The sequence below is a fragment of the Falco punctatus genome (assembly GCF_963210335.1).
Source record: "Falco punctatus genome assembly, chromosome: 11".
Classification (NCBI taxonomy): domain Eukaryota; kingdom Metazoa; phylum Chordata; class Aves; order Falconiformes; family Falconidae; genus Falco; species Falco punctatus.
In genome coordinates, this window is record NC_137591.1 from 7,588,413 (window position 1) to 7,612,621 (window position 24,209).

A 24,209-nucleotide genomic window follows, 5' to 3' on the forward strand; every position below is an offset into this window, starting at 1 on the left:
GACCAAAATAGAAAATAAAGGCAGGAGAGCCACCTTGACTGAAGAACATATTCTTTGGTGGATAATAAGCTCTGATTAAGATTTTATTGCTTTAGAGCATTTGTAGCATCCTCCTCCTGTGTGTTTTCTCAGTCTAATAAAAGACAAGCTCACACTGCAGGCTTTTTGCTCAATAGGGGAATAATAAGGTATCTCATAGCTACATAACTGCCGATTCTTGCAAAACTAGTTGGAAGTGGATGCGTTTGAGACCTTGTTCCCATTGCAAAAGCATGTGGGGAAAACAGGTTGTCAATGTTAGCATGCTCTTAGCCAGAAAGAATTAGGCTGCGCAGGCAAAGAACTAAAAGATGCAAGGTCTTATACTGAAGTGTTCACAAGGGCAGTCTGATTGTTTTCTTCTCCTGGGTAATCGATTTTCTGTAACATAGCTAAATCTTCCCTGTGTAAGTATTTTCTTGAGGATTATTCCAAGGCAATCAAAAGGGAAACAGTCATGAGCCTCTCTTTTGCACTCTGCATCGCCAGCTGTGTTTGACTTGGTCTTCCGTAACAAAACCCTAGTTAGTCTGCATGTCCTTGTCAAACAGCAGAGATGCTGCTGTATTTGGAGACATCCTAAGCAAAGAGCATGTGTGGCTTTGTACCCAGAGAGCAGGGGGTTACACTGCCAGATAAATGTCCTTCCACCAAGGAGGAAATAAAATCCTCCAGGAGTGATGGCTGCGCGAGCTGTTCCAACAGGTTGGACAAGAGCTCCCTGACGTAGATGTGTAGTTGTCTTTTCCCTCTGCTGCTGAATCTCTGCCAGGTGCGGAGGGCCTGCAGGAGATGTGAATTTGTGGACCTTTCTCTCAGTAGCATAGCAACTGCTGTTGCTTCCCACTGCTTGGTCCCCTCCACTTGGCTCCCTCAGCTGTGATGGTTCAGGAACTGAACCAACTTTAAAAACAGCCCTGCAAAACAGGAGAAGTTGTAGGAGGATTTATTTTTAACTGGGATCTCTCTGTTCTTTGAACCAGCTCTCTGCGTGGTCCTCAGGAGTGGCATAACTAGGGAGTGCTTGGAGCAGGGGTGGGACAACAAGTGGGGAAGAGGAAAGGAGGGGAGGAGTACCGGGAGAAAGGTCTGCTGATTTCTGGCTTCAGGATTCAAGCATAAATTCAGGGGCAGTCCTGGTGGAATACAGCTTCAGTAATGATAAGCCATTAGAGGAGTCATCAGTAATTAGTACTAAAGTACTTTCAGTTTCACTTTGTTGACCAGAGGAAGGGCAAGGGGAAAGCCAAATTTAAGCAAGGGGGTGGAATTTTCTTTGGAAATTTTGTGCTCTGACATGGCCTCTATGATTCAAGGAGCCGACCTGCAGCATCTCCAGTGTAGCACAGTGTCACGCACAGGCCAGGAAGTGTTGTGCTTCTATGACAACAGCCCTGCGTTCTGTGCAAGTATCATTTGATCTTATTTTCTGCATTGTGCTTCTCACAAAGCTGCTCTAGCTGGCCACATTCTGTAATTGCTTTTTTAACTGAGATCTGAAAGTTGCATTTGTAGCCAGGTACACTTTTGATTATAGCAGTCTAGGGGGGTTAATGGAAGCAGCAGTGTTTCATTGAAAAGATCAGCTTGGAGTGTGTGGATGGATTCTGCAAAGGCAGGGGTGGAAAGAAGATATCGATTCCTGTATGATTTGTTAGAGGTCTGCCTCTGAATCTTTAAATGACCAGGCTTCAGGTGATGAGGGGATCCCATTTTTAAGCCTTTGTGAGTGGAATGGAGAGAGATTTTTAATAGTGGGGTTTTTTAATAGAAGGGTTTTTTTTCCTTCTTTAGGAAGTGCACATGTGTTCTTAGTGGCGTTTGTGGAAGATACATATATGTATGAGGAAGATAAATTATTCAGAGATAACTTACTGTCTTCCAGCTTGGTGATGGTACAAATGAACTAATCATCTGGGTTCATAATTTTTGCAGCTGAGATTTCTGATATTTGAACTGAGGCAGTGAGTGGATTGGCCCAAGTGAGTGCATGAAAGTCAGTTGGATGTTGAATTCTTCATTTTAGAAATTCCTGTTACGAACCACAAGACATGGGTAGAAGAGCCCTTTTCTGATACACTGGTGAGAAGGAAATCTGTACTTGTGTTTTCTGGAGTGCTTGCAAAGGACTGTAGTGTTGCTGAATAGCAGCTGAAGTTCAGAAGAGTGTGTATCCGAATTGCATAGAATCCTACAGAGAATCACTTGTGGGAAGATTTTACTGCTTTTAGTGCAGCTGTTGACTGTTGAGCCACTGAGAGAAGTTCTTCAGGAACTGTACTTGTTGATGCAATCTGAACAAAATGTCTGCTGCACCAGCCCTTGAAACCATGAGAAAGTTGCATGTGTTTAATCAGAGATAAACAGCCATGCGTATTTTACTGAAGCTTAAACGGGATCGGTTTTGATTTCCTTACCCTGTGTTGGGAATTTAAGTCATATTGTCTTTCCTATTTAAATTGCCTTTGGACAGCATTTTGGTTTATAACTGTTCAACTACAGTGAGTTTTGAATTGCTTTGTTTTGTGTCAGTGAGTGAGTGAAGTCCTGCGTGCAAGTGAGACTTGCCAAGAAGGAAAGTATTTGGGCACGTGGTGATAGTAGACATTGTGAGTTTTGTTCCCCAGGGTGCCTGTGAATCTGAGTTGAGGGGGAAAAATAACTTACTTGGTGCTTTCTGATGCTGCACACAAGTAGCACATGGCCTAGTTTGCACGAGTAGCTGCTGATCTGACCTGTGCTGTCATTGCCCCGGTTTGCCAACCCTATGACCAGTTCTAAGGAGCTGAGACCATTGCTTGTTTGATGTGGGGTAGATTTTTGGAACACCTAAAAGTGTTACATATCTGATAAAAGGTAAAGTTTCCTTTTTCTCCTCTCGGTAGTAATTTGGTCTGTATAGTTGTCTCCTGCTCTGTACAGAGATGAAAAGTTGGGGCCTTGCGTTCTCCCTTGGAGTGTCTAAGCTGCATGTATTACAGCAGCCAAGGCTGCGCAGTGAGTTCCACCTGTCTGGATACTTCCGATTCTGCAGCTGTGTTGTTGGTTTGTGAAGCCAGTTCAGGGTCACAAGAGGAGGAGGGACCTCTGAGGCTGCATCTTCCCCCCTCCGCACCCCACTAATATCCCCAACTCTCACGTCCCCGTAATAAGGGGTAATTTATCCATTCCAAATGCTGCCTGCAGCCCCAGTGGACCCTCATTTCATGCAGGTGCTGTTTATTTTAATTGCAGTCTTGGGAGTACATACGTGTTGGATGGATTCAAAGTTTTCAGCTGAGATTCCTGGTGTTTCAACTTCTCCCATTGATTTTCTTTTTTCTTCCTTCTGTAAATGTTGAGGACCAAACTTCTCTGGTGGTGGTGCATGTGCTAGAAATGCAGATTTCCCCTAGTAGTCATGAAAGGAATTATTTAGGTTTACTTGCCTTGGAGGCTGCTTAGCGATTGCATAGTTGGATTCACTGTCAAAGATTTTAGTTCTTGGTTGCAGTACTCCAGTTTATTGGAGCAACAGAAGTGGCATGCTGCCACAGGAGTAAAGAATGCTGTTTCCCCACTAGTATTTGAACAATCTGTAATAGCCATCTGTTATTCTTTTAAACACAAAGCTGTGTAACAGGTGTTTTTCTTGCATTTGGAAATCTTAACATTACAAGTAGATAATAGAAAATTAAAGCCAGGATTTTAAAGATTTCAAGGTGTGTTCCTTTTCATTCAGCAGATATAGTGGTTTTGATGTTAGAAAGAAGAGAGAGAAGCTAAACATATGGTACACACTTGAGGAAAACAAATGCTGAACTGCTCTTAAATCTGTTCTTTTTCAATGTTTGTCATTTTCTTAGATGGCTTCAGTAACAGATACCAGATACAGGCAGAAAGATACCTCAGATCAAAATTTTGATTACATGTTCAAACTCCTGATCATTGGCAACAGCAGCGTGGGTAAAACATCCTTCCTCTTCAGATACGCTGATGACACTTTCACACCAGCCTTCGTTAGCACAGTAGGAATTGACTTCAAAGTGAAAACCGTTTACAGGAATGACAAGCGGGTGAAACTGCAGATTTGGGTAAGTGCCAGTGTTTTCAAAAATACTTTATATTAATCCCAGCAATGATATGGTGATAAAAAAGTAGGTTGTTTGGAAACAGAATTTTGCATTAATACAGGTTTTGATTGCTCATAAGTTTTGTGTGGCTGTATCATGTGTATCCCTGCAGTGTAGCTGAGTAAGTTCTCCTTGTATCACTGTCTTGCTCAACTAGTGGGACTCCTGATATGACCTGAAGGAGCTGCATGTGTTCCCAGGAGTCAGTGTGCTGTTACACTGCGACAAACCCAAGGCGGGTCTGGAGCCTTTTAGCAGCACTTTTTGAGTGAACACTAGTAGGTGAAAAAATTCAGTGAGTGTTCAATGAGTGAACTCTACACGTAGCTTCTATTATCAGCTTATGTCCTCCAAATAAGATGCTTGTATCTTCCTGCAACTCATGTACCTGCTCAGCAGCATCAAGACAGCTCACTTCATCCATCCAGGATTCCTCAGGCAGAAGACAGAGGCATGCTTCTAACGATCTATGCTGACACAATTTCTTGGTAAATCAAATGGGAAGAGAGCCTGTGCAGGTAATCTGGAGGCTCTGTCTCCTGAAACATCCAGTCATGGCACCTTTTTAGCCTTTTTGAATTACAGAATCTTAACCTAGTTAAAAAAAATAAAGTTCCTGAGCAGCAGAGTGGCAGACCAAGGCCAAGCAATTGTCAGTAGCTCCTGATGTTCCTTTTTAGGGAAAGCAAGTGTTTTCTTTTATTCTTCTTGCTGGCAAGTGACTTAAACCCTATGGTGCAAATGCAGTTTATCCTGATGGTGCTTAAACTCTTTGTGTTCCAGTGAATTACTCAGTGTGGTTGAAAAACCTAGGCTCAGATTGCTGTGTTTTAAAGTAGCACTGGGCTCCAGCTGGAATTCCGGTTAGCAAGATTCTTCTCTTCTGTTTTTGCATAAAAAGACAAGACCTCAAACAGAAGATGAAGCTAATAATTCTCTTAAACAATTTCAAAGGAGTTAGCTCACTAACTCAAAGTAGCTGCCTCCTTAGTGGTTTCTCCCACAAGTTAAGTTTAAAGTTCAGATTTGAAGGTAAGTTGAAACTGGGTAGTATTTCTATGCAAATCCTGCTCCAGCTAAGAGAATAGTCTTCTAATTGATCTGAATACACTTGATTTAAATGCAATAATTAAAGATTAATTATAAATGTAGTCTTTTAGTCACAATAAATAACCCCAATATGATTACTATCTTGAATAGTCATAATAAATTAGAATCTAAAATGAGGATTTTTTTTTTACTGCAACAATATGATTAATTTTATTTCTGTGTTACTGGGTACAACATACAACAAATTATTTAATGAAAGATCCTTTTCATGTTTCAAAATTCTGGCATTGAAACTAAGGTAGATAACCTGACATGAAGCTGTTTGATTTAATTTAGGGATTAGGTAATCAAAATGTTTGTACTTCAGGCCCCATAAGCAGCTAAAGATGATTTCCATCCAGTCTGTCTGTCTGAATCTTGGAATATGAAATTCTCCAATATGTTGCATAAAAGCAAGACAGAAAGCACCATGAAATATTGGGGGGTTTTGTCCCCAAAGATACTGGGATTAAAATGAATTAAGTGATGTTCTTAATTAAATTTGTTTGTAGGCTTTGGGGGGAAAAAGGCTTTAATAATGTTAAACTTCTTATGAAAAGAGATGTCAGGTGGATTCCTTAGAGAGTGGTATCTATAGGACCTGTAGTATTGGAGTTACCAGCAACACTGTTGATTTAAAATTTATTTTCAATAAAAGGTTCATGTAAGTGACAGTTTCCAGAGTGGCTCGTGTTCTTTTCTTCTCTCTTCCTGTGCTCCTTGCATGGATCCCTGATGTGAGTCATGATTTAAAGACCTTAACAAAAACATTAAGTGTGTACCTCAATAAAAACCACAGTATTTGAACTTGTTTACCTCCTGCCTCCTGAAACTAAACTTGTAATTTTAATGTATACTTCAGGGTACATGTACTAGTAGTGGGGACCATTAGGATACCAAAACTATGCGTTCCTGTGTGTAGGAAGGTAGCGTTTTCTTACCAGTCTGTCTTCCAATTACTTGTTTTAAATGATTTACAGCTGCTGGAGTGCCTGTGAGTGTGGGACCCCGCAGCTCCGCTGAACGCTTTGCTTTGACTTACAACTTTCCGGTTATGTTGACCTTTTTTTTTTTTTTTTTTTTTTTTTTATGCTCCCCCTGAGCTTGGTTTTGAGTCTTACCTGAATCAGGTTTAATGTGAAACTAATGTGAAGCAAAGTGAAGAAGGAAAAGGCACAAGTGTTTAAATTAATCACTTCAAATGTGTTTATAAAATCCAGAGAGGAGCACTTCTAGGAACCTCTAATGTTCTCTGCTCTGTGGAGCCAAGTCTCTTTCAGTTCATGGATGCTTGTGGAGACCTTAAATGTATGCAGCTGTGGTAAACTGGAGATGCTCAAGGGCTGTGCACAAATAACCTTGTTTTGTGGCCTACAAATCTCAAGGCAGGGGGAAAGTTACTACTGCAGTGCTGTGATCCATAGAGATCAGTGGGACTTTCTACATTGACTTTTGCCTGTGTTGAACAGAAAAGCAGAATATTTGGATGTAGGACCCCAGCTACAAAGAACTCCTTGGATTTTCTTAAAGCCAAGAAAAATTGGCACGGCTTCAAGTGCCAGGCGGCTGCACGTAAAGACTTAACAGTGTGTCACTGTGTCAGTAAATGTCTTTCTGACCTGTCTCATCACTAATATCTCCAGTAGAAATTGATGAGCGTTTTTTATCTAGAGATGTAGCTTTGCTGTTTGTGCTGAGTCTGATGAAGTCTCTATTTTGTGAATCAGGATTTGACAAGCTGTCAGATGTATTGATCAAAAAAGACTGCTGCTCTGCTTAATTTTGATGTCATTAGTGGGCTTTTTGCTTTCTTGACACTTCAGTTGCCCAAATTGATAATAAAAGAGTCCTTCCAGTTGTGCTAATGACCTAGCAGTCTGGGAAATTATCTCCTTTGAAAAGACTTAAAAGGAGTATCTCTTGATTTGGGAGGAATGTGATATAGCAAAGAGATTCATGGTGTTTTTAAGGTAGAAGGATAGCTCTGCTGCTAGAGAACAAAGCAGTGAAATGGTCCAGAAATGGATTATGTGAAACATTGTTTTGCAGGTATTTTTGGTGGAGTTGTTTTTTCTTTTTTTTTTTAAAAAGAACTCCAAGGTCAGTTGACTGTGATTTAATTTCAAGTCTTTTGTGCCTTATTTAGGAATGGTGGCTTTATGTAAACAGAATAAATGGCATTTACTGAGAAAGTTCATTTTGTAGTTGGATGAAGTTTGGTAATTGAAACATTTCTAATGTAAAACATAACTTAAATATGTTAATATATTATGTAGATGTTCTAATTTCTACATAAATGTAATTCCTGAATTAGATATGTTTTATGCCACTGCTATCTGTAATAATGCTTTCATATAAAGCATTTCCCTTACAATATATTTGCAAGAAGCCAATTTATAATATCTCTGTGCATTTGGGTTGTATATGTGGATTATTTCTTTTTGACCAACAATTTTGTATTCCCAAAGTTGTTAATTACTGAAGGAAAGCTATTATATTTTCAGCTAGGTATGCTTTTTATTATAAATAAACCTCAAAGGTAACATTATTGTTTCCTTAGCAAATGCGTACAGTTAATACTCAGTGCAGTGTTCAGGTTGCCTAGCAGCTAGAGAAGGCCACTTTGCCCAGATCCAGATGGAAACAGGGTGAATGAATAAAAGCAATTTGGGTTTTAGGTGAGAGCAATGTACGATTTCTTTTTTCCTTTTTCCTCGATGCATTTGCATGTCTATTGGTAAGTAATAATATCTTCAGTGCTGTGCTGCTCAAGAGTTCTGCTGTTAACTGCTGAGGGGCAAATTCTGGTCCTTCATGCCGGCCCAGTCTAGGTTAATTCCATGAGCTCTTTGGATAGTAACAGAAATTTACTGAAGGAAAATCATTGGCAGTGTTTAGCCACTTGCACATCACAACGCTTTGCACACCACACAATGCGTGCTTTCTGCAAGGGATTCCATGACACTTTTGTACAGAACCCTACACTGTGGAGTCTCGTTTTTGGTGCACTTATCAAACAGAACACATAAACATATATAATTAATAATAAACTTAACTAAACTCAGAGTTTGGCAACTGATGTAGCTGAAACTATTTTCAACCCCCCTTTTAAAAGGCAAATAAAGGTTAAATTTAACTTCAGGTTAAAAGGCGAAAAAGGACGTGATGTTCAGATGGAGACAGTATATTTAGACTGCTGTATGGTTTTTCTTTTAAGATGCTGCTTAGCAAATTTGAACTGCTAGGATGAGTATAGCTTTTTCTTTCCCATTAACAAAAATGTTTCTGTGGCTTAACTGCTGAAACCTGTAGGGGTCTGAGATTATCTGTCGTCAATGTCTGAATCACATGTTACAGCTTTCAGGCACAGCTGGGAAGAAGGCACAAAGCAACATTGCTCGTTTTTGTGGGAAGGATCTTAAAAACAGAAATATGACAACTGCTAATTATGCTGAGTGGCAGTTACCATTACAAAGCAAAAAAGTGCGAACTAAAATAAAACCCAAGCTCTGTAACCATCCAGAAGGCAAATGTGCAGTGTTTTTTAAAAGATTTTTGTATCATTTGTTGCCTGGATGAGAGGATGTTAACAGTGCAGCTTGCCTCATGGGGAAGGGGTTCAAAGAAGTAATGCTGGTAACTAAGTTCTTTTTTTTTTTTTTAATTTAGAGAAGCTAAAATTAGAACACCATCATACTTGATTGTAAATTTTAATGGTAATTGCATACTTAACCAAAAGCTAATTATGCATTTCAGATGAGAGAATCTATCTATTCCCCTGGCATCTCATTCCCATCATGTTTTTGTTAAGTTCCTTATAAGCACTGGCTTTAAACTTGAATGCTTGCACAAAACTTGTTTATTAGAAAAAAAAGACATAGTAAGAGTTCTGTAGTTTAATATATAGATGCAGTAACAATGGATGTCTGTAAAGATCTAATGGACCTGATTCTGCTCAGTAGATTCACAGCTGTTGTGAAATCCTCTGATTTTGTGTTTAGAGAAAGAACTAAAATGGGCAGTCATGATAGTGAAAAGAACAGGTTTTGCTGTAAAAGAGGCAAGGATTACATCTCATTTGTAGCATTGAGGACTTACTGGGTCCCAGGAATGGAAATCATCAAGGGTGAGTGGACGTAAAGCACCACTTCTGATGTTAAAATACGATGCAGAATATTTGACCAGAGAAGAGATGCAATAACAGTGTCTGTAATTCAGTTCCAAGGTCTTGGTTATATCTCAAGTAATAATACTTTTTGGGAAGAACCTGGTGCTTATGTCACTCCTAATAGTCTTTAAAATTAGAGTTGCAAGAGTGATACAAGTGAGAGAAATAAGGACTTAACTAACCACCCAGGGTTTTATTTTTATTCCACTCACTATTGAATTTATTAACAGCCTAAGCTTACGGAGAAGGGCATTCCTGTGTTTGCAGTGAAGCAGGTGACGTGGAAGGGTTATTTCTGTTTATATTTAATCACGTCAATCCCATTGTTATCTCATTATAACTCTACAGTGAAGGCCAAGTTCAGCTTCAGTCTGAAGCTCTGTTACTGCTAGATTTATTCCTGCTTACAATATTGGGTTTGCTCTCACTGTGAAGCTTAGTATCTCTTTTTGTGCTATGTTTTTGCAGTTACTAGGTATGTAGAGCATCGCCCTTGTTTTGTGCATTTCAGTAAAATTAAAAAGGTACGATACTGCATTCAGTGGTACCAGGCTTTATCTAAGAGCAGGGTGGAGTGTATTTGTGTTAGTTGATTGAGAGCTGCTGATAGTTCAAAGTTTTGGACCTTTTCTAGAGAAAATGGGCCGATGTTAACCGGTCGTCCAGTAGAGGAAGAGGTGTACATGGGAAATTTCAAGGGAAATTCTTTGATTGATGTAGTAAGCCAGTTAAGCTTTGAAAGGACAAATCAGTTGCTGTTCTCTTGACATTTTGCATTTAATGCATTTTATGCCACAAATTCAGAATATTTGTTATCATGTTATATAAGGTCTTTGATTCATGTGCCTCGAAATGTTTTCCTGTTGTCCTTGTCATATCAGAATCCCCTTTAGTATGATTTTCTTTCACAGTGTTATCTTCTGTATAATGACTAGGTATATTCTATATTTAAATATGCTTGGTTACGCTGTGACCAGTTACGAGATAGTACAGTGGGTGGAATTTATGAGTTCTCATAGTATTTGTCTCAAGTGAGCATGTACTTTAACAGTGTCGTAAGTTTTTGGTCAAATGAAAAAATATAACTATTTGTTGAGCTTATTCACATTTATAATTTTCATGCATTGTGTTGTCTACTGCAGTGTCATGTTTATGCAACACATGAATAGGCTGAATGGCTGATTTTAGAGATAAAAACAGGAACCTGAGACCACAAAAACTGGTTTTAAGATGTGAGAAATTGTACCCTGTAGCACATCTGGAGTGCCTGGGAGTTTAGAAGTAGGTACTTTGTAATTTATTTTCTGTTGTCTAGCTATCTAATGTCATCCTGACTCATTAAACAGCATGAACTAAGCTCCCAGATGTTGAGCACTGATTTTCTGTGTTTCTGTTGGTAAGGCTATTTGCAGTCATGTGGAGGAATGGTTGTATGAGTATCCCTGAAGCACCTTTTGATTTGTTAGAAAGGTGAGTAAGTGCTGATCCTTCCAGCACAGAGGAAATGATGATGTTGTTCCCTTTGCACAGAGATTTTTTCCTAGGGTTTTTTTTTTACTTTTTATTTTTATTTTTTTAATATTTTTTTTCTTTTAATAACCAGGTTCCCAAAATGACCTCTTACCTGGTTATTGTAGTTAAATTGTGCTGAAGCTGCAGTGTAACCACAGTATGCTCAGAGATCCACCTGACTGCTGCGCGTAGTGTTGGAAGGCACTGGCATAGGACTCAGCAGATGTTTATGGGGCTGACAGAAGGAAACACTGGTGAGAGGCACCAGAAACTGGACAAAAATGAAGCATGCTCTCCTGCATTGTGGAGAACTGGGAGGCCTATGGCTTGCTGGTTAGGTTCTCCCATCTGTAGAACAATGTAATGTTTCCCAGGAGACACTGATCTCAACCTAGATTTCTGGTCAGCTGTTCTGGCTACCCAGCAAATACTAATGAGAGTGGTAAAGTGGGAAACACATAAATCCTGCTTGGGGTTAGATAACATCTTTCAATAGCAGCTTAGCACCTTGCATTTTACAGTCAGAAGCCACTGCAGTCTGAAAGTGTATCCTAGGCTTTCTAGTGTATCCTTCTTTGCTTCTGTCACGGCCTGGGCTTTGCTGTGTTGCCAAGATGTTCCTCTTTCCAAATGGAGCTGCCAGTCTCAAGTGTTTTACCTAGTTCAGACATGGCATCCTGTGCTCCTATTGTGCACTTCGATCTTGTTTGAAAAGTCCTCTGGTTTTTGCTAATTCTGCTTCACATGCATTTCTTTGCTAATCATAGATCAGATAGTGCTTACTTTCTAGCACAAATTAGCAGAAACAGGAGGCAGCAGAGTGTTGAAAATTGGGGGAGCAGGTATAAGCAGAGCAGATAAACACACTCTGTTATGAGCTGTTGTGCTTTATTAACTGAAATAACTTAATACGGTGTAAGACTCAAGTAATTAAACTTCTGTCTTACTTAAAGAAGGCTCAGTGATGGTATTTTCTCAGCTGGATTCAGGCTGGCTAATCACTCTGACAAACAGATACAGACATTTGTACCAGTGCTAGAGGGTAAAGTCACGGAGAGGGAGTGGTGTGTGTGGGTGCGTATGTGCATGTGCTACTGGTGTCTTGTCAGGTGTTACTGTCTCTCTGCTTTTCTTGGAGCCACAGAAATAACATAAAACATACGGGGGATCAGTGCATAGGATGTTTACAAGGCAGGATATTCACCCTGATATTGTCTTTACTTTTGCATGTGCTTATTCAAAGATCCACCTGCTGCTTCCTCTCCTTTGGTCCCTACATCGGTGATAATGCTGTGGCAGCTCTGAAGTTACCGAGTGTTCAAGTGCCATGGTAACTGCATCCCGCTCGGCTGACTGCCAGCAGGCACCGAGCCCTTTCCAGTTCTGAAAGGAAGCAAGTACTCCCAAGTGCCAAATAGTGATAGACTGGCATGAGCCAGCTTTGATAAGTCCATGGGAAGTCCATTTTTTTTGAGAAAAGAAAGAGAAATAACTCCCATCAAACGTGTTTTGGATATTTTTTTTTTGAGCTCTAAAATGGTCTAAACCTGTCCTACATTGTTGAAAGGCTAAAAAATGCATTCCCGTTGGAATTACCACCATATACTAAATTGCTTCCTTGCTGTGCATTTTAGCCGTATGCTGCACACGTTTCTGTAAGGCTGTACCGCTTTTCCTATAGTTCTCTCTTGGCTCTGTGTTGTGCACCCTGGCTTGCTCTTGGTGAAATCAAATAGCACTTTTTGTGAACACTTCTGCATTTACTGTGAGGATAGTGCTAGCACAGCACTGTCATAACAGAATTTGAAATAATTTGAAATAATGGATTTGTGTGCAAGAATGAACGAGAGCAGCTGGGGAAAAGAGAGGAAGTCAATTTACTTGTTTCATTTTTAGAGGAGAAAAGCTTTTAGAGGAGAAAAATTTTGCGTATACCATAGCGTGCTGGTGCATCGATTGATGGCATGGAATAACAGCACTGGAAATTTACAGCCAAACAAGGCTCATTTAAGGAATGTATTTTCAAAGTCTCTCTTGCCTAAGAGTGCAATGATGGACCTTAACCTTTATGCTTCTCTTACTCTCTCTCAGCCCTTGCTGGGTTGTTGAACTACCAAAACTGTGAAGAAAATCTCATGTGTATGTGTGTGCAGTTTCTAAAGAGACATTCTTGACTTCTGTTGTTGTTACCAGCTTCAGCTATGATAATGGTGACAGCCCCGCAGAGGTTAACTGAGGCTAAGTGTGGTTTGGGGTGTGTAGTCATGTAACTTCTTGACAGCTTGGTAGATGGTACAGGTGGACAGAATCGACCCTCTCTGGGGTTGTCTCAATTATCATCAGGTACAAACACTTTTGTTTGTTCAGTGTTGCTGTAAAATACAAACTTCTTCAGCTGGAAGTCTTTTCAGCTTGCTCTCTGCTCCCTTTGTAGAGGCGTAGCTGACTAAATAGAAGGCATCAGAGGATTGGGAAACAAGGAAAGAGCTATTTAGGGGCCAGAAGGGATGATTGAACTTCCTTTCTCTAACTACTGCAAACTGCCTCCACTGCAGCGCAGCATGGTAGGGTTTGTTCCGTTCCAGTTCCTAATGGGACGACCACAAAGTGTTAGTTTCAGTCCTGCCTTGTGTCTGGTTTATTCCTGTGTTATTTTGAAGGTGCCCAAGGGTAAAAGCTTGTGTTGCATATTGTTGGGGGATGTTGTGCTGTTTCAGAAGTAGCTGCTTGAACTGTGGAAACTTGTTCACAATTGCCAGAGAGCAAGTTTTGGCTGTGTGCAGCCACTAGAGAGAGACACTTAAGTGACAATTTAAGGTACAGAAGTTGAAATGTCATTGAGCATTTGGTTTTACAGTGTTTTTTCTCCCATCTCCAATCCCAAAGACATAGTGCTAACAGTTAGCAGAAAAGTAAGGACGGTCTTTAAGATGTGGTTCTAGTCTCTTACGTTGGTGTAAGCTTGGAGAATCTGCAGGATGGGCTTACATCACATACAGGGTTTAATGCTGCACTAACCTGACCCAGTGCATCCACCTGCTCATCAGTACAGTAAAACACTGAGGGCAGATGCGTTGTCTGAAAGCAAGAAGGTTGTGCTTGGTGCAGCATGGCAGGGGGCTTGCAGCAAGCCTCATTTAGCTTAAGCGCAGCTTCATGCTGACACAGCTGTGCCACAGAGCTAGCTCTTGTCTCTAGTTAAGTGAGGGCCTGTGTAGAGAATGCCACTGCTCAGTGCTGATGTGCCCTAAAGCCAGAGAATGAGTGGAGTGAAAACTGGCACAAAACTAGAGTAGGACTAAAGCAGGACCATGAAATGAAAAACAAAAAATCCCAGTGCCTTTAATGATTATGTTAACTATGGTGGAAAACAACACCAAAGAAGCAGTGCTCTTAAATGCAGCCTTGTAAGCAGCAAGGAGTGGCCCTGAGCAGCAAGCCCAGGAGGGCTGAGTTCTGCAGGGATGGAACTGCTGTTGCAGAAGTGTCAGTCTGCACAAACACCATTTGGATTCCAGCTTTCCTGTGAGGTGGGTGGTGTCAGGGCTTAACACTTCCCAAGATGAGGAAGGTATGCCTTTGGCAAAGCTCTTCAGCCTGTTTTTATACACCCTTCCTCACCAAACCCCCTTCCCAGGTTGTTTGCCTAAGCATGAAACGTGGTGTAAAGCACAGAAAGGACTTGAGTGGGTTGGCTGGTTACAGGAACTCTGGGCTTCAGATGAACGGTATTTCTATTCTTATGCTCATTCCAACTGTTGTGCTGTAATTGTGCAACAGCTGAAAATCCATACCTGTTTAAGGCTCCTTATCCTAGCTAAAATGGATCTCTCTTACAAGAATGCCCGTCATCTTGAAAATAGCATGCAGGAAAAGTTGCTACTGTGCAAAAATATTAAATGAGATAAATTTGAGAGAACTGCTTCGACCCCCTGAGTCTTTGGGGTTTGGAGGTGTAAAATCAATAATTTCCTTTCACTTGTGCTTGTTAATGATTTATTTAGGGAAAAGCAAACCCTTCCAAGGTTTGGTCATAAGGCTGCATAAATTTCAGCCCCTGGGGATGTACTGGCTGCTGTTCTGAGTTGCATATGTCCTGCTCCACAGTAGCATGTTCAAAGCTCTGGCCATCATTCTGAAGTCTGGGACACGTTTGAAATTATTTCAGGTCTCCTGCTAAAATTCTGATGTAATTATGCATAGGAACTACTTACTATTCTGTCAAGAGACTGCAAGAAATCTAAAGGGGACACATTCAACAAAAATCATCCACACCATTGTCATGGCAAAACTGTGATTTGAATAATCTTTCCTAAATTGGGAAATGGCCTTGGTCTTCCAGATAGTTACTGTTTTAATGGGAAATTTCATCCGATTCAGTGGTACTTCAAGATTCTGGCTGTAACTTAGACAAACAGCATCTTTGCATCACTGCATCGTTGGCTTGAAGTCATGTGGCAGTTCTCCCATCTGCAGTGCAGGCTGTGGAAATCCTCTCCACACGGCTGGGAGACCAGGAAGAGCAGCAGCTCCAGTTGCATATCAAAACCTGGTGTTGCTAAGTGATAGCAAGGTAGTCACCTGCCATACTGTTTGCAAAATCCAAGTGCTTAAATAGAAGGAAACAAATAGCTTTATTTTCCACTGTGTACAAGGTTTTTATTCGCTGTGGTACTGAAAGTACCAAACCTGTGCATCCCTTTTACTCCAGCTGGGATCTTCAGAGTTTTAAAGTTTCTGGAATGGCGGCCGTTTATCCTGCCTGAGAATGTGCCCTCCAAAAGTATAATATTATGTTGCCCTACAACTGCAAGACAGTCAGTGCAGTCAGTTTGATCCCTATAGACCTTTTTTCAAGAAACCAACCAAATCAAACCAACCAAACTGCTTTTTATTGTGAAGGTGGAGAAGAGGTGGTGTTTGTTTTCTTGGTAATTATATCAGGATCCCTGCAATGTGACCCTCTTCCCCCTCCCCCCCAGCCTCTTTTTTTTTTTTTTTTTTAATATATTCTACATGTCCAAGAAGCATTGATTTCCTTTTAAAATATATTTTTGGTGAAGGAAGGTGTGAATAAATTCAGGCTATCGTATTTGCTAACTACTCTGGGACTGTTACTAGGAAATACGAGAAGCAGGAGATTTTTCACTTCTAATTTGTCTACTTACTTTGTGGATATAAAAAAAACTGATAAAGATTTCATTGACCTCCTGTCACAGGTGAGTCATGTGTTCTGCTAAAATCCATCTGCTCAAGAAAATATTTGTTCAAAATAGTCTCTCAAAGGGAGATTCTGAATGGCTTTTTCAGTCATGACTCATTGGATCTCCATTTTTTTAAATGAAAAGATTCCCAGGATGCATTAATTTTAAGATCTTGTCTATTAAATTTTTGATTAATAACAGTAAATGTTAATTTGACAGTGTGTCAAGGCTTGAGGGATTCAATATTACTAGTGATCTCTTTCCAGACAAGGAGGGATAGTTTGTTTTTTACCAGAGCTGGACTTGCACAGATATAGGTGTGGAATGAGAGTTCACCATCTGAGAGAGTGGAGGCATTGCAGTAGATTGTCTCTCTGTGGGGTGCAGTCAGGAATGCATCCCCCCATCTGCATGGTCTTCCCTTTGTCCAGAGGATGTAGAGCATCATCTGTATTGTATCTGCAGAGGAAGGGACAGGGGTTTGCAGGAGTGAAATCTGTGTTGCCATCAGTGATTACATCCTACTTCCTACTCCCCAGAAATGAGCTCTTTTCAAGTTTTGCACTTCAGCGCAGCACAGCTTGCACTTTGAATTCGGACTTGCAATTTGGAGCTGTTTCCAGCAGGGACTTGAGACTCCAGAGGAGCTTTCTTCCCAAGTCACATACGTGTGTTCTGTGTAAACAAATGTTCTCTGTTGGGAGGCTTCATGCTTTGGTTCTTTGCTTTGGCGTTCCCAAGGTATCACTCAACCCTTGCAGGTTGCTGCAAACCCCTATACATTTAACATCTTTTTTATGACCAGCTTCTTCACTCACTATGGGTAATGAATGGAACAGAAAAATGTTTCTTTGTTTTATTGAGTAATGAAAGAGAAAATTGCACTACTTTAACTGCACAACCCTTGCCAAAAATAGCCCTGGACTATATTTTTCTCTAGCTCTTTTTTTCTTTACTATTATCTTACTATATTAAACACAGTCTTTTTTTCCGTTTGGATTTCTTTCTGTCTTTGTGCCCTGAAGCTGCAAACACCAAACTTTGTGAGTCATATAAATGTTCTGAGACATCAAATTAAGTAGAAACTGGAGAATGAGTTCTCAAAAGGTTGTGAATGCTGCTGACGTCAATCTCGGATTGAAATAAGAAAGAATACATAGCTGGTAGATTATGTGAGCATGACTGTAAGGGCACTTATGCTAATTCTGTTGTTGGAGCAGAAATTGTGTTTTTATAAATGAAGGCAATAGTCCCAACTGAAGATTTAACAGGCATTCATCTTAGTAACTAGATGATCTTGAGCTTTCATACTTTACGCTGAAATTTGCCTTCAGCAGATTGAAACGAAATTGCTTGGAAGTGACTAAAAAGAATGGAAGCATGCTTTCTGAACTTGTAATACAATTTAGTTTTCCAGCTCTGTTTTTGCAGAATTCCTCCTTCAAAGTAGCATTGAAAAGTATGGGTTTTCGTTAATGAATGGAAGGCTATGAATCTGTTCAGAGATTTTTCTTGACTCTCTATGGGAGAGCACTGAATTTTTAAAGTAGCGAGAAGTCATGAAAATCAGTATGTCTTAAGAATTATTTTGATAACATGGAATTTACTTTTTAGAAAATAGTTAGCAATACTGGTTTTAAAGTTAAATGCATAGCGATTGCATATCTGTATTGATTTGATGGTGCTATTGAAATTTCCTATAGGTGTAGTGAGAAAAGTGCAAAAAGTGACTAAGGGAAGTGACTTCCACAAAGAAGTCATTTACTATTAGCTTATCAGTGCAGGATGTTTTTACGTGTGTGCATGTTTTGGTGTTAACAAATAATGGCAGTTCAAAGTTGACAGGTAACTGATATATACTTGTTGACTACTTTATCCTACCTCCATTCAGACTGGGAGCCTTCATCTAATTGTTAATTAATAGTGCTGTGATAGCGATCCTGCTGACTCTAGATGTGTTTTGACTGAAGGTGTGTTTTTGCTGGTGAAATAGGAGTTGAAGATGTTCAGCCCTTTGTAAAATCAAACTCTATTTTTGGAGAGTATCTTACAGCAGCAAATACAATGGCATCAAGTTCAGAGAGACCAAAGTGAATTGAAGTGAGCCCATAGGTATTGAAGGAGCAAGGTAATGTGATTGCTGGTTAACTCGATCAGGACAGCAAAGTGAATGCCTCCATCAGGTTATCTGTATTGCTGTGCTCAGGTGCCTTTCTGATGCTGGGAAACGACCTTTCGACAGATTTCTGTGGGAAGTCAGGTTACAGATGGGTGGCATAGCATGTGCCTCTGCCTGAAGTATTGCTGTCAAGGCCGGTATGAAAATAAACTAGAAACATTGCTTCAAATTTAGAGATTAAATACGGGCCAGATTTACCTGCATGTAGCCAGCAGGAGCTCAGTAGGAAAGTAACGAAGAGGAGCTGTCTAGTTGGCTCCTCAGTGCAAAAAGTACTTTTGCTTTGGAGCTGAGAACAGGGCAAGGGAAGAGGTTCTGGCTCTTGGGGTCTGTACACAGTGTTCTGCAAACAGAAATACCAAAGAGCAGCAGCCCCAGCTGGTGCTGCTGCCAGCTGCGGGGGACACCAGAGCGAGCCCTTCCCAGGGCTCAGTCTCCAGCCACAGGGCCCGTCTGGGAGGGGGACAAAACCCCATCCATTTACAGTCCTCCTGCCATTGAAAGAGAGAGGCAGGCCATGATGATAGATAATTTGACTGAAAATTTATCAGCCAGTGGGATATGAGATAACTTGCCTGATTTATGTGATGACAGTGGATTTCTAAGGCTTCTGACCAAGAATTATCAACGAGCATCTTGTAGTCACAACGTACAGTTTTTACCAGTGATGAAGGGACCTTTAAATCACACCTATAGGATGAAGAAAAAGTTTTACATTGAAAGCGTCATGTCATAAAAAGAATCTGTGGAATCTGTCTGATTCTGCATGTTTGGCTGTACAGGCAAGGGAGGAGGTGGAGGAGAGGTTTCAGTGTTTCAGTTATGCACAAAATGGTATTCAGTAGGAGGTCCACTACAAGCTGGTTTACTGGTGGCTGGTTCTAGGTTAAGAAGATGCTTCCCCTGTTGGTAAAGTTTTACGTAACTGTACTGCACTGCAATTTTGTATCTGTTCCAGAAACATCCATTTCTGATTGCTGTTTGGATCAGGAGCTTGTACTGCTTAGGACCAGATGCTTGAAACACTTCAGCTACTGATCTGAGATGGCATGGTGGTTTCTGTACCCTGTGGTGATTTCTCTGCCCCGTGGTGAATAAGCACAGAGGCAGAGAAGCATTTGTGTCTCCTGAAGCTGCCCGTTTCTGGTTAACTGGCATGAAAATGACTATCTGCTGAACTGGTGCTTATCAGAATTCCTAAACAACTCTTCTGCCTCTGGCAGTGACACTCGATTATGTTTCTCATTTCTAAGCCTCTTAGAGGTTTAGCATTTATGAATCTCTTACAATACTGTTTCCTTGACACAGTTAGTTAGGCATATGACAGTGATCGGTTGAGAGAAAAACAGTCATCTCGTCGAGTATAAATTGAACCTTCTAAGGAAAGTGGAGAAGCAAGCAAAGGTTTTCTGCTGTTTGAAATCTAGTTAGAACAGGGCTGTTAAAATAACTGAAATGGATTTAATGTAAAAACAGGCTATATGTGCACTTCCCAGCTAACTTCAGGCAGTCCACTTCAGCTGGTTTTGTTGGCATTTGCAGTAGAGAGGCTGAGGACTGAGTGGACTGTAGGGTGGCTTGGCTGTTGCCTGGTCCCTCAGGATGCACGAGCACACTGGTGGTGTGTGATCTAACACTTGATACTGATTCTGCAGCTAAACTGTGGGATAAAAACCAAACACAGATCTGCAAACGGGGTCCGTCCAGCATTTTCTGGTGATGTGAAGTAGATGGTGTAATAGGGAGGAGGTGACTGTAGTGCTGATAGGGGGGGTGGTTCCTGCAGCCCCACGGCTGCGAGGACTTTCTGCTGGTCCTGCCCAAACGGACCTCCAACAGCAGCTGGAGGAGGTACTGCTCGACTGATCTGAGTTACCTTTCTGCAGTGGCTTCATGATGAAGGGTCCCAAGCGTTCTTGTAATACAGATGATATTAAGAAGTAGTTGGCATTGTAAGCAGGTGCATTCCAGCTCAGGGTACCTTGAAAATTTGACAGCAGCCAGATGCTTAACTAGGTAGAGTAAGTGATGACTCTAAATACCATCGTCTCAATCTTGCAAATGCTACTGAAACTGAGACTCCAGATACGCCTTGTGAATTGTGATTTCTCAGAGGTCCTGTTTGATCAGAGAGTAAACTCTTGTCTTTAACCCTTGATTGGACCCAACAGAGATAGCACGTGTTGTGATGTGTCACTAATGACCAACTTCAGCAAGTCGGTTAATTGATCCTTTGGAGCTACATAAGGCTGGTTAAAAATAGTTATACAGAGATTTTCTTGGTATTTTAATGGAAATTGAACCTATGTTGCTGATAGATGTAGCTGCAGAGAAGCTTTCTACAGCAGCACAGTCTTGCTTTGGTATGTTTCAGTCACCATATGGTATACATTTTAACTGAACACATGGAGAATTAATTTGATTTAAGTTGATTGATTTTGATTGCTGACATGAGGACATGCTAATGAGAAACAGTCCAGTATATCTGAAAGACTGTTTCAATTTCTAGCACAGCTGATAACATAATGTTTGTATGACATGCATGAAAAATAGAGGAAAAAATGTTTTGGTCTATTTTGAAAATTTTCTCAGTGGTTGCTCCTTGATGAACAGGAGGAGACACATTATTCTGATTGCAGCTTGACAACATTCTTCTGTCAGTGCCAATGAAGACATGGAATATATCTAGCTAGGTTATATATTCTTCTTTGCCTCAGGAAATTGGTAATCCTGCTAGCTGTAAAAAACCAAACCAACATAAAAACCTGCTAACCTGACAGTAGGATTGGGTTTGGGGGCCCACAGCTTTGCAACCCCATGCTGAGGTGTGTGAAAGACCACCAGCTGCTGGATAGCAGCAGCCTTCAGCTGCCACGCTTTGTGCTGAATCTTAACAGGAAGCAAATTGTTGGGTGCCACATCTCAAAGCTGGAACTAAAACTTCTTCTTGTCAGCATTCAGTTACAGGTAGGAGGCCTTCCTGCTCTGTTGTGTGGGTGTAAATCATCCAGGGTCCAAAGTGCTGTTCTTTGTGAAGTAACTAAAAGTGGTAGTAGCTATTCCTCTCGTGTTCCCAAAAGGTCACATCAACTTATCTATGTTGTGATCCTGCAAATGCTTAATAAACATGCTCCACTCTAAATATACAGGTTAGAACAACCAGCTCCAGTGTTCTTACCCATATGAATATGGTATTAAAATAAAAACCTTTCCAAATGGTCAGTAAATGAAATTGTGTCATAGCAAGTCAGCTGCTCTCCTTATGGGAGACTTGGCTGATGTCTAGGCCCTGAAGTGTTTTCCACCTACCCAGAAATACTTGAGGTAAAAAAAAAGTCAAGAGGGTAAAAAACCTTACATAAAACCAAGAACACTAAATGATAGTCCACCATATAGTCATTGATAGCAACTGATCTGAGTGACTTATGCAAATAATCACTGTAGACACAGCTGTTGCAGGAGAAGAGTGGGATGTTTTATAGCTATCTCTGCGCGATGTTTTTGATACAGCACTTGAGTAATTACACTGCCTGTGCTACCAAGGTGAGCCATACAAAGAATATTTATTTAAGTAGACCAGAGCTTCCTGTACTGAGCTGGACCAGGAGGAGGGGAGACCTGTGCTTCTTTTTTTTCCCCCAAAGTCCCTCAGTGGGGTCAAGCTTTGTGCTTAGGCAGGAAACGATTCCCCATGGAGAAGAAACTCACAGGTGAGGGAAGCTGGTGAGCACCCACAGATGGCAGAGCTGTAATTGCTTTCTCCCAGGGTGGCTCCAAGGTGAGTACAGTGCTGCTTGTACTGTTGGCAGCACAGCTCGCAGTAATGCCAGTGAAGTTGCTTTGGGGACTCTGGAGTTGAAAAAAACCTCTGGAGTTCTCTTGCCTTTAGGCACTCCTGTGAAGGGTTGCTCTGTAGCTAAGCGTGGTGTTCTCTTTGGGCACAAAATGACACAATGTGACTTTTCTTCTTTCTTTCACTGTATGTTTTGCAGGAGTGATTCATGTGCACAGTTGCTAAGATCAGGAAGAAGTTTCCTGATACTTAATCTGCTCCTGTCAAGCAGCAGGGTGGCATCTCCTCCTGGACGTAGCAGATGACAGCCTTGATAAGTCCATGAGGCAGTTTGTATATCATATTTGGAAGGTATAGCTTGTTAGTTAACACCTGTATTGATGTGGGTGCGTAAGCAGATGGGCAGTGATGGCAAATGAAGTATACTCTTAATGTGCACCTATGAAACCCAATATTTCTCTATGGCCAAACCAATCTGTATTTCAATATAAATTAATATCTACTTCCAGACAGGTGTTTCTTATACTTTTTTTTTCTTTTTCTTTTCCATGTCAACTGAATTCCTGTTTTACTTTAGGAAGTACACAAAGGTAGTCCTGGACATGGCTTTGTCATGCCTATGTCTATAGATGTCTGTGTCTCTCACATGCCCCAAATTCAGGTCATCTCTGCAAGGACAGTTTGGGAAACAAATAGGTCTAGGGCACTGGAAGTGGTCTTAAATAATCAATGGAGGCAGGAAGGTGATTGTATACTTGGGAGGAAAATACTTGCTAGTAAAAGGTCAGTGGAGAGAGAAGGGTCCTTATATGTAGCAGGACTCCTAAAAGATTCTGACGATGTGCCCTTGTCTTCCTTGCTTTAATACTGTATGACATGCTTTCTCTTCTCATTTTCCAAGCTGCCCCTTTAGCACTGTCAATTTGGAGTGACAGGAGCAGGCTTTATAATTGGCAGGTTTTTGTTGCTGTTGAGGAAGTGAATAAACAGCAGATCAGCTGCTAATCTTGGCTGAGATCAGACAAATCCAGAAAACTCCAGCTTCTACAGCAGCATGCCGGAGAACAAAATCTGGTTCAGATGCTTTGTCAGAAGTTGCCAGATGCATTTTTCCAGTGTAATTATTTCGCTTTCAAATTGTGGAAACTCCAATGAATTATGAGTAACAAGCTGGTGACTCTGGTGAACAAAGGAATTCTGTAAGAATCCTGTGCTGGTTATTGCAGCTTCCCGCAGGAAAGGATGAACGAGTTTGCAGTGGAGAAAGTACAGCTCCATGTTGCCTTTAAAGTATTCAGTTTTGTATTGAAAATGTGAAGCTGGAAGGAACAATGGTACCATGGTAACTTGTGATCTTTTTAGTCTTTCTTACAAGATTGTAAAACTGTTTATCACAGCAATATCAAGTTAATAAAGCACATTCTTTCTGAATTTCTTGTTTTCCCTTTTATTATAATAGTGTGTTTGAAAACTCTCTGATGCTATATACTGCTATTGGAGCTCTGCAATACCTTCAGTACAACAAAGATGCTAATTATGAACATTTTTATTATTGCACCTAGTTGATTTTTTTCCTTCACTTACACATTTCCTTTGTTTTAACAATCCTATTAACACCTGAGAATTCTGACCTAAGCACAGTCTAATTGAGACATGATGTGAAGCCTGTAATTAAGTTTCTGTTTTCATTAGATAATTTCATTAATTGTATTTCCATAATTTGCTCCTGAAATCTGAGCATGATGTCTGAGAAATGACTTCTCAGTAACCACGTGGACATAGAGGTGGTGACAGCTCTGCTTCTCCAGAGTGTGGTTATAATTCTCAGTGCAGTCTGTACACAAATCTGCATTACCATGCTATGAAGTTGTTCAACGTTCAGACTATGTCACAAACTGACAAGATGGAAAAGCTCCAAAAGGATACTGCTGCATGCCACAAACGTGTCACAAGGCATCAAATCCTGGCCTGAGTCTCTTGGATGCAGAGCATGAACAAAATGCATCTTCAGCTTTGAGTATCTTAAGCTTTACCAGCTTTTTTCACAAGTCTGTGGATGCTGAGTTTGAGCACACCCCTGGATGTGAAAGAAGAAACTCTACACAAAGATTTA

General features: G+C 40.7%; 1 protein-coding gene across 7 annotated transcripts in view; it reads left to right on the top strand.

Moving 5' to 3' along the window:
* Nucleotides 1–24,209, top strand: part of RAB3B (RAB3B, member RAS oncogene family) — a 71,932-nt gene that overhangs the window by 13,454 nt on the left and 34,269 nt on the right. For all 7 annotated transcript variants that reach the window (XM_080406298.1, XM_080406299.1, XM_080406297.1 and 4 more), the window contains one exon: nt 3,885–4,112. In XM_080406298.1, the coding sequence (XP_080262424.1) occupies nt 3,885–4,112 (228 nt within the window). The remainder of the gene's footprint in view (nt 1–3,884; nt 4,113–24,209) is intronic.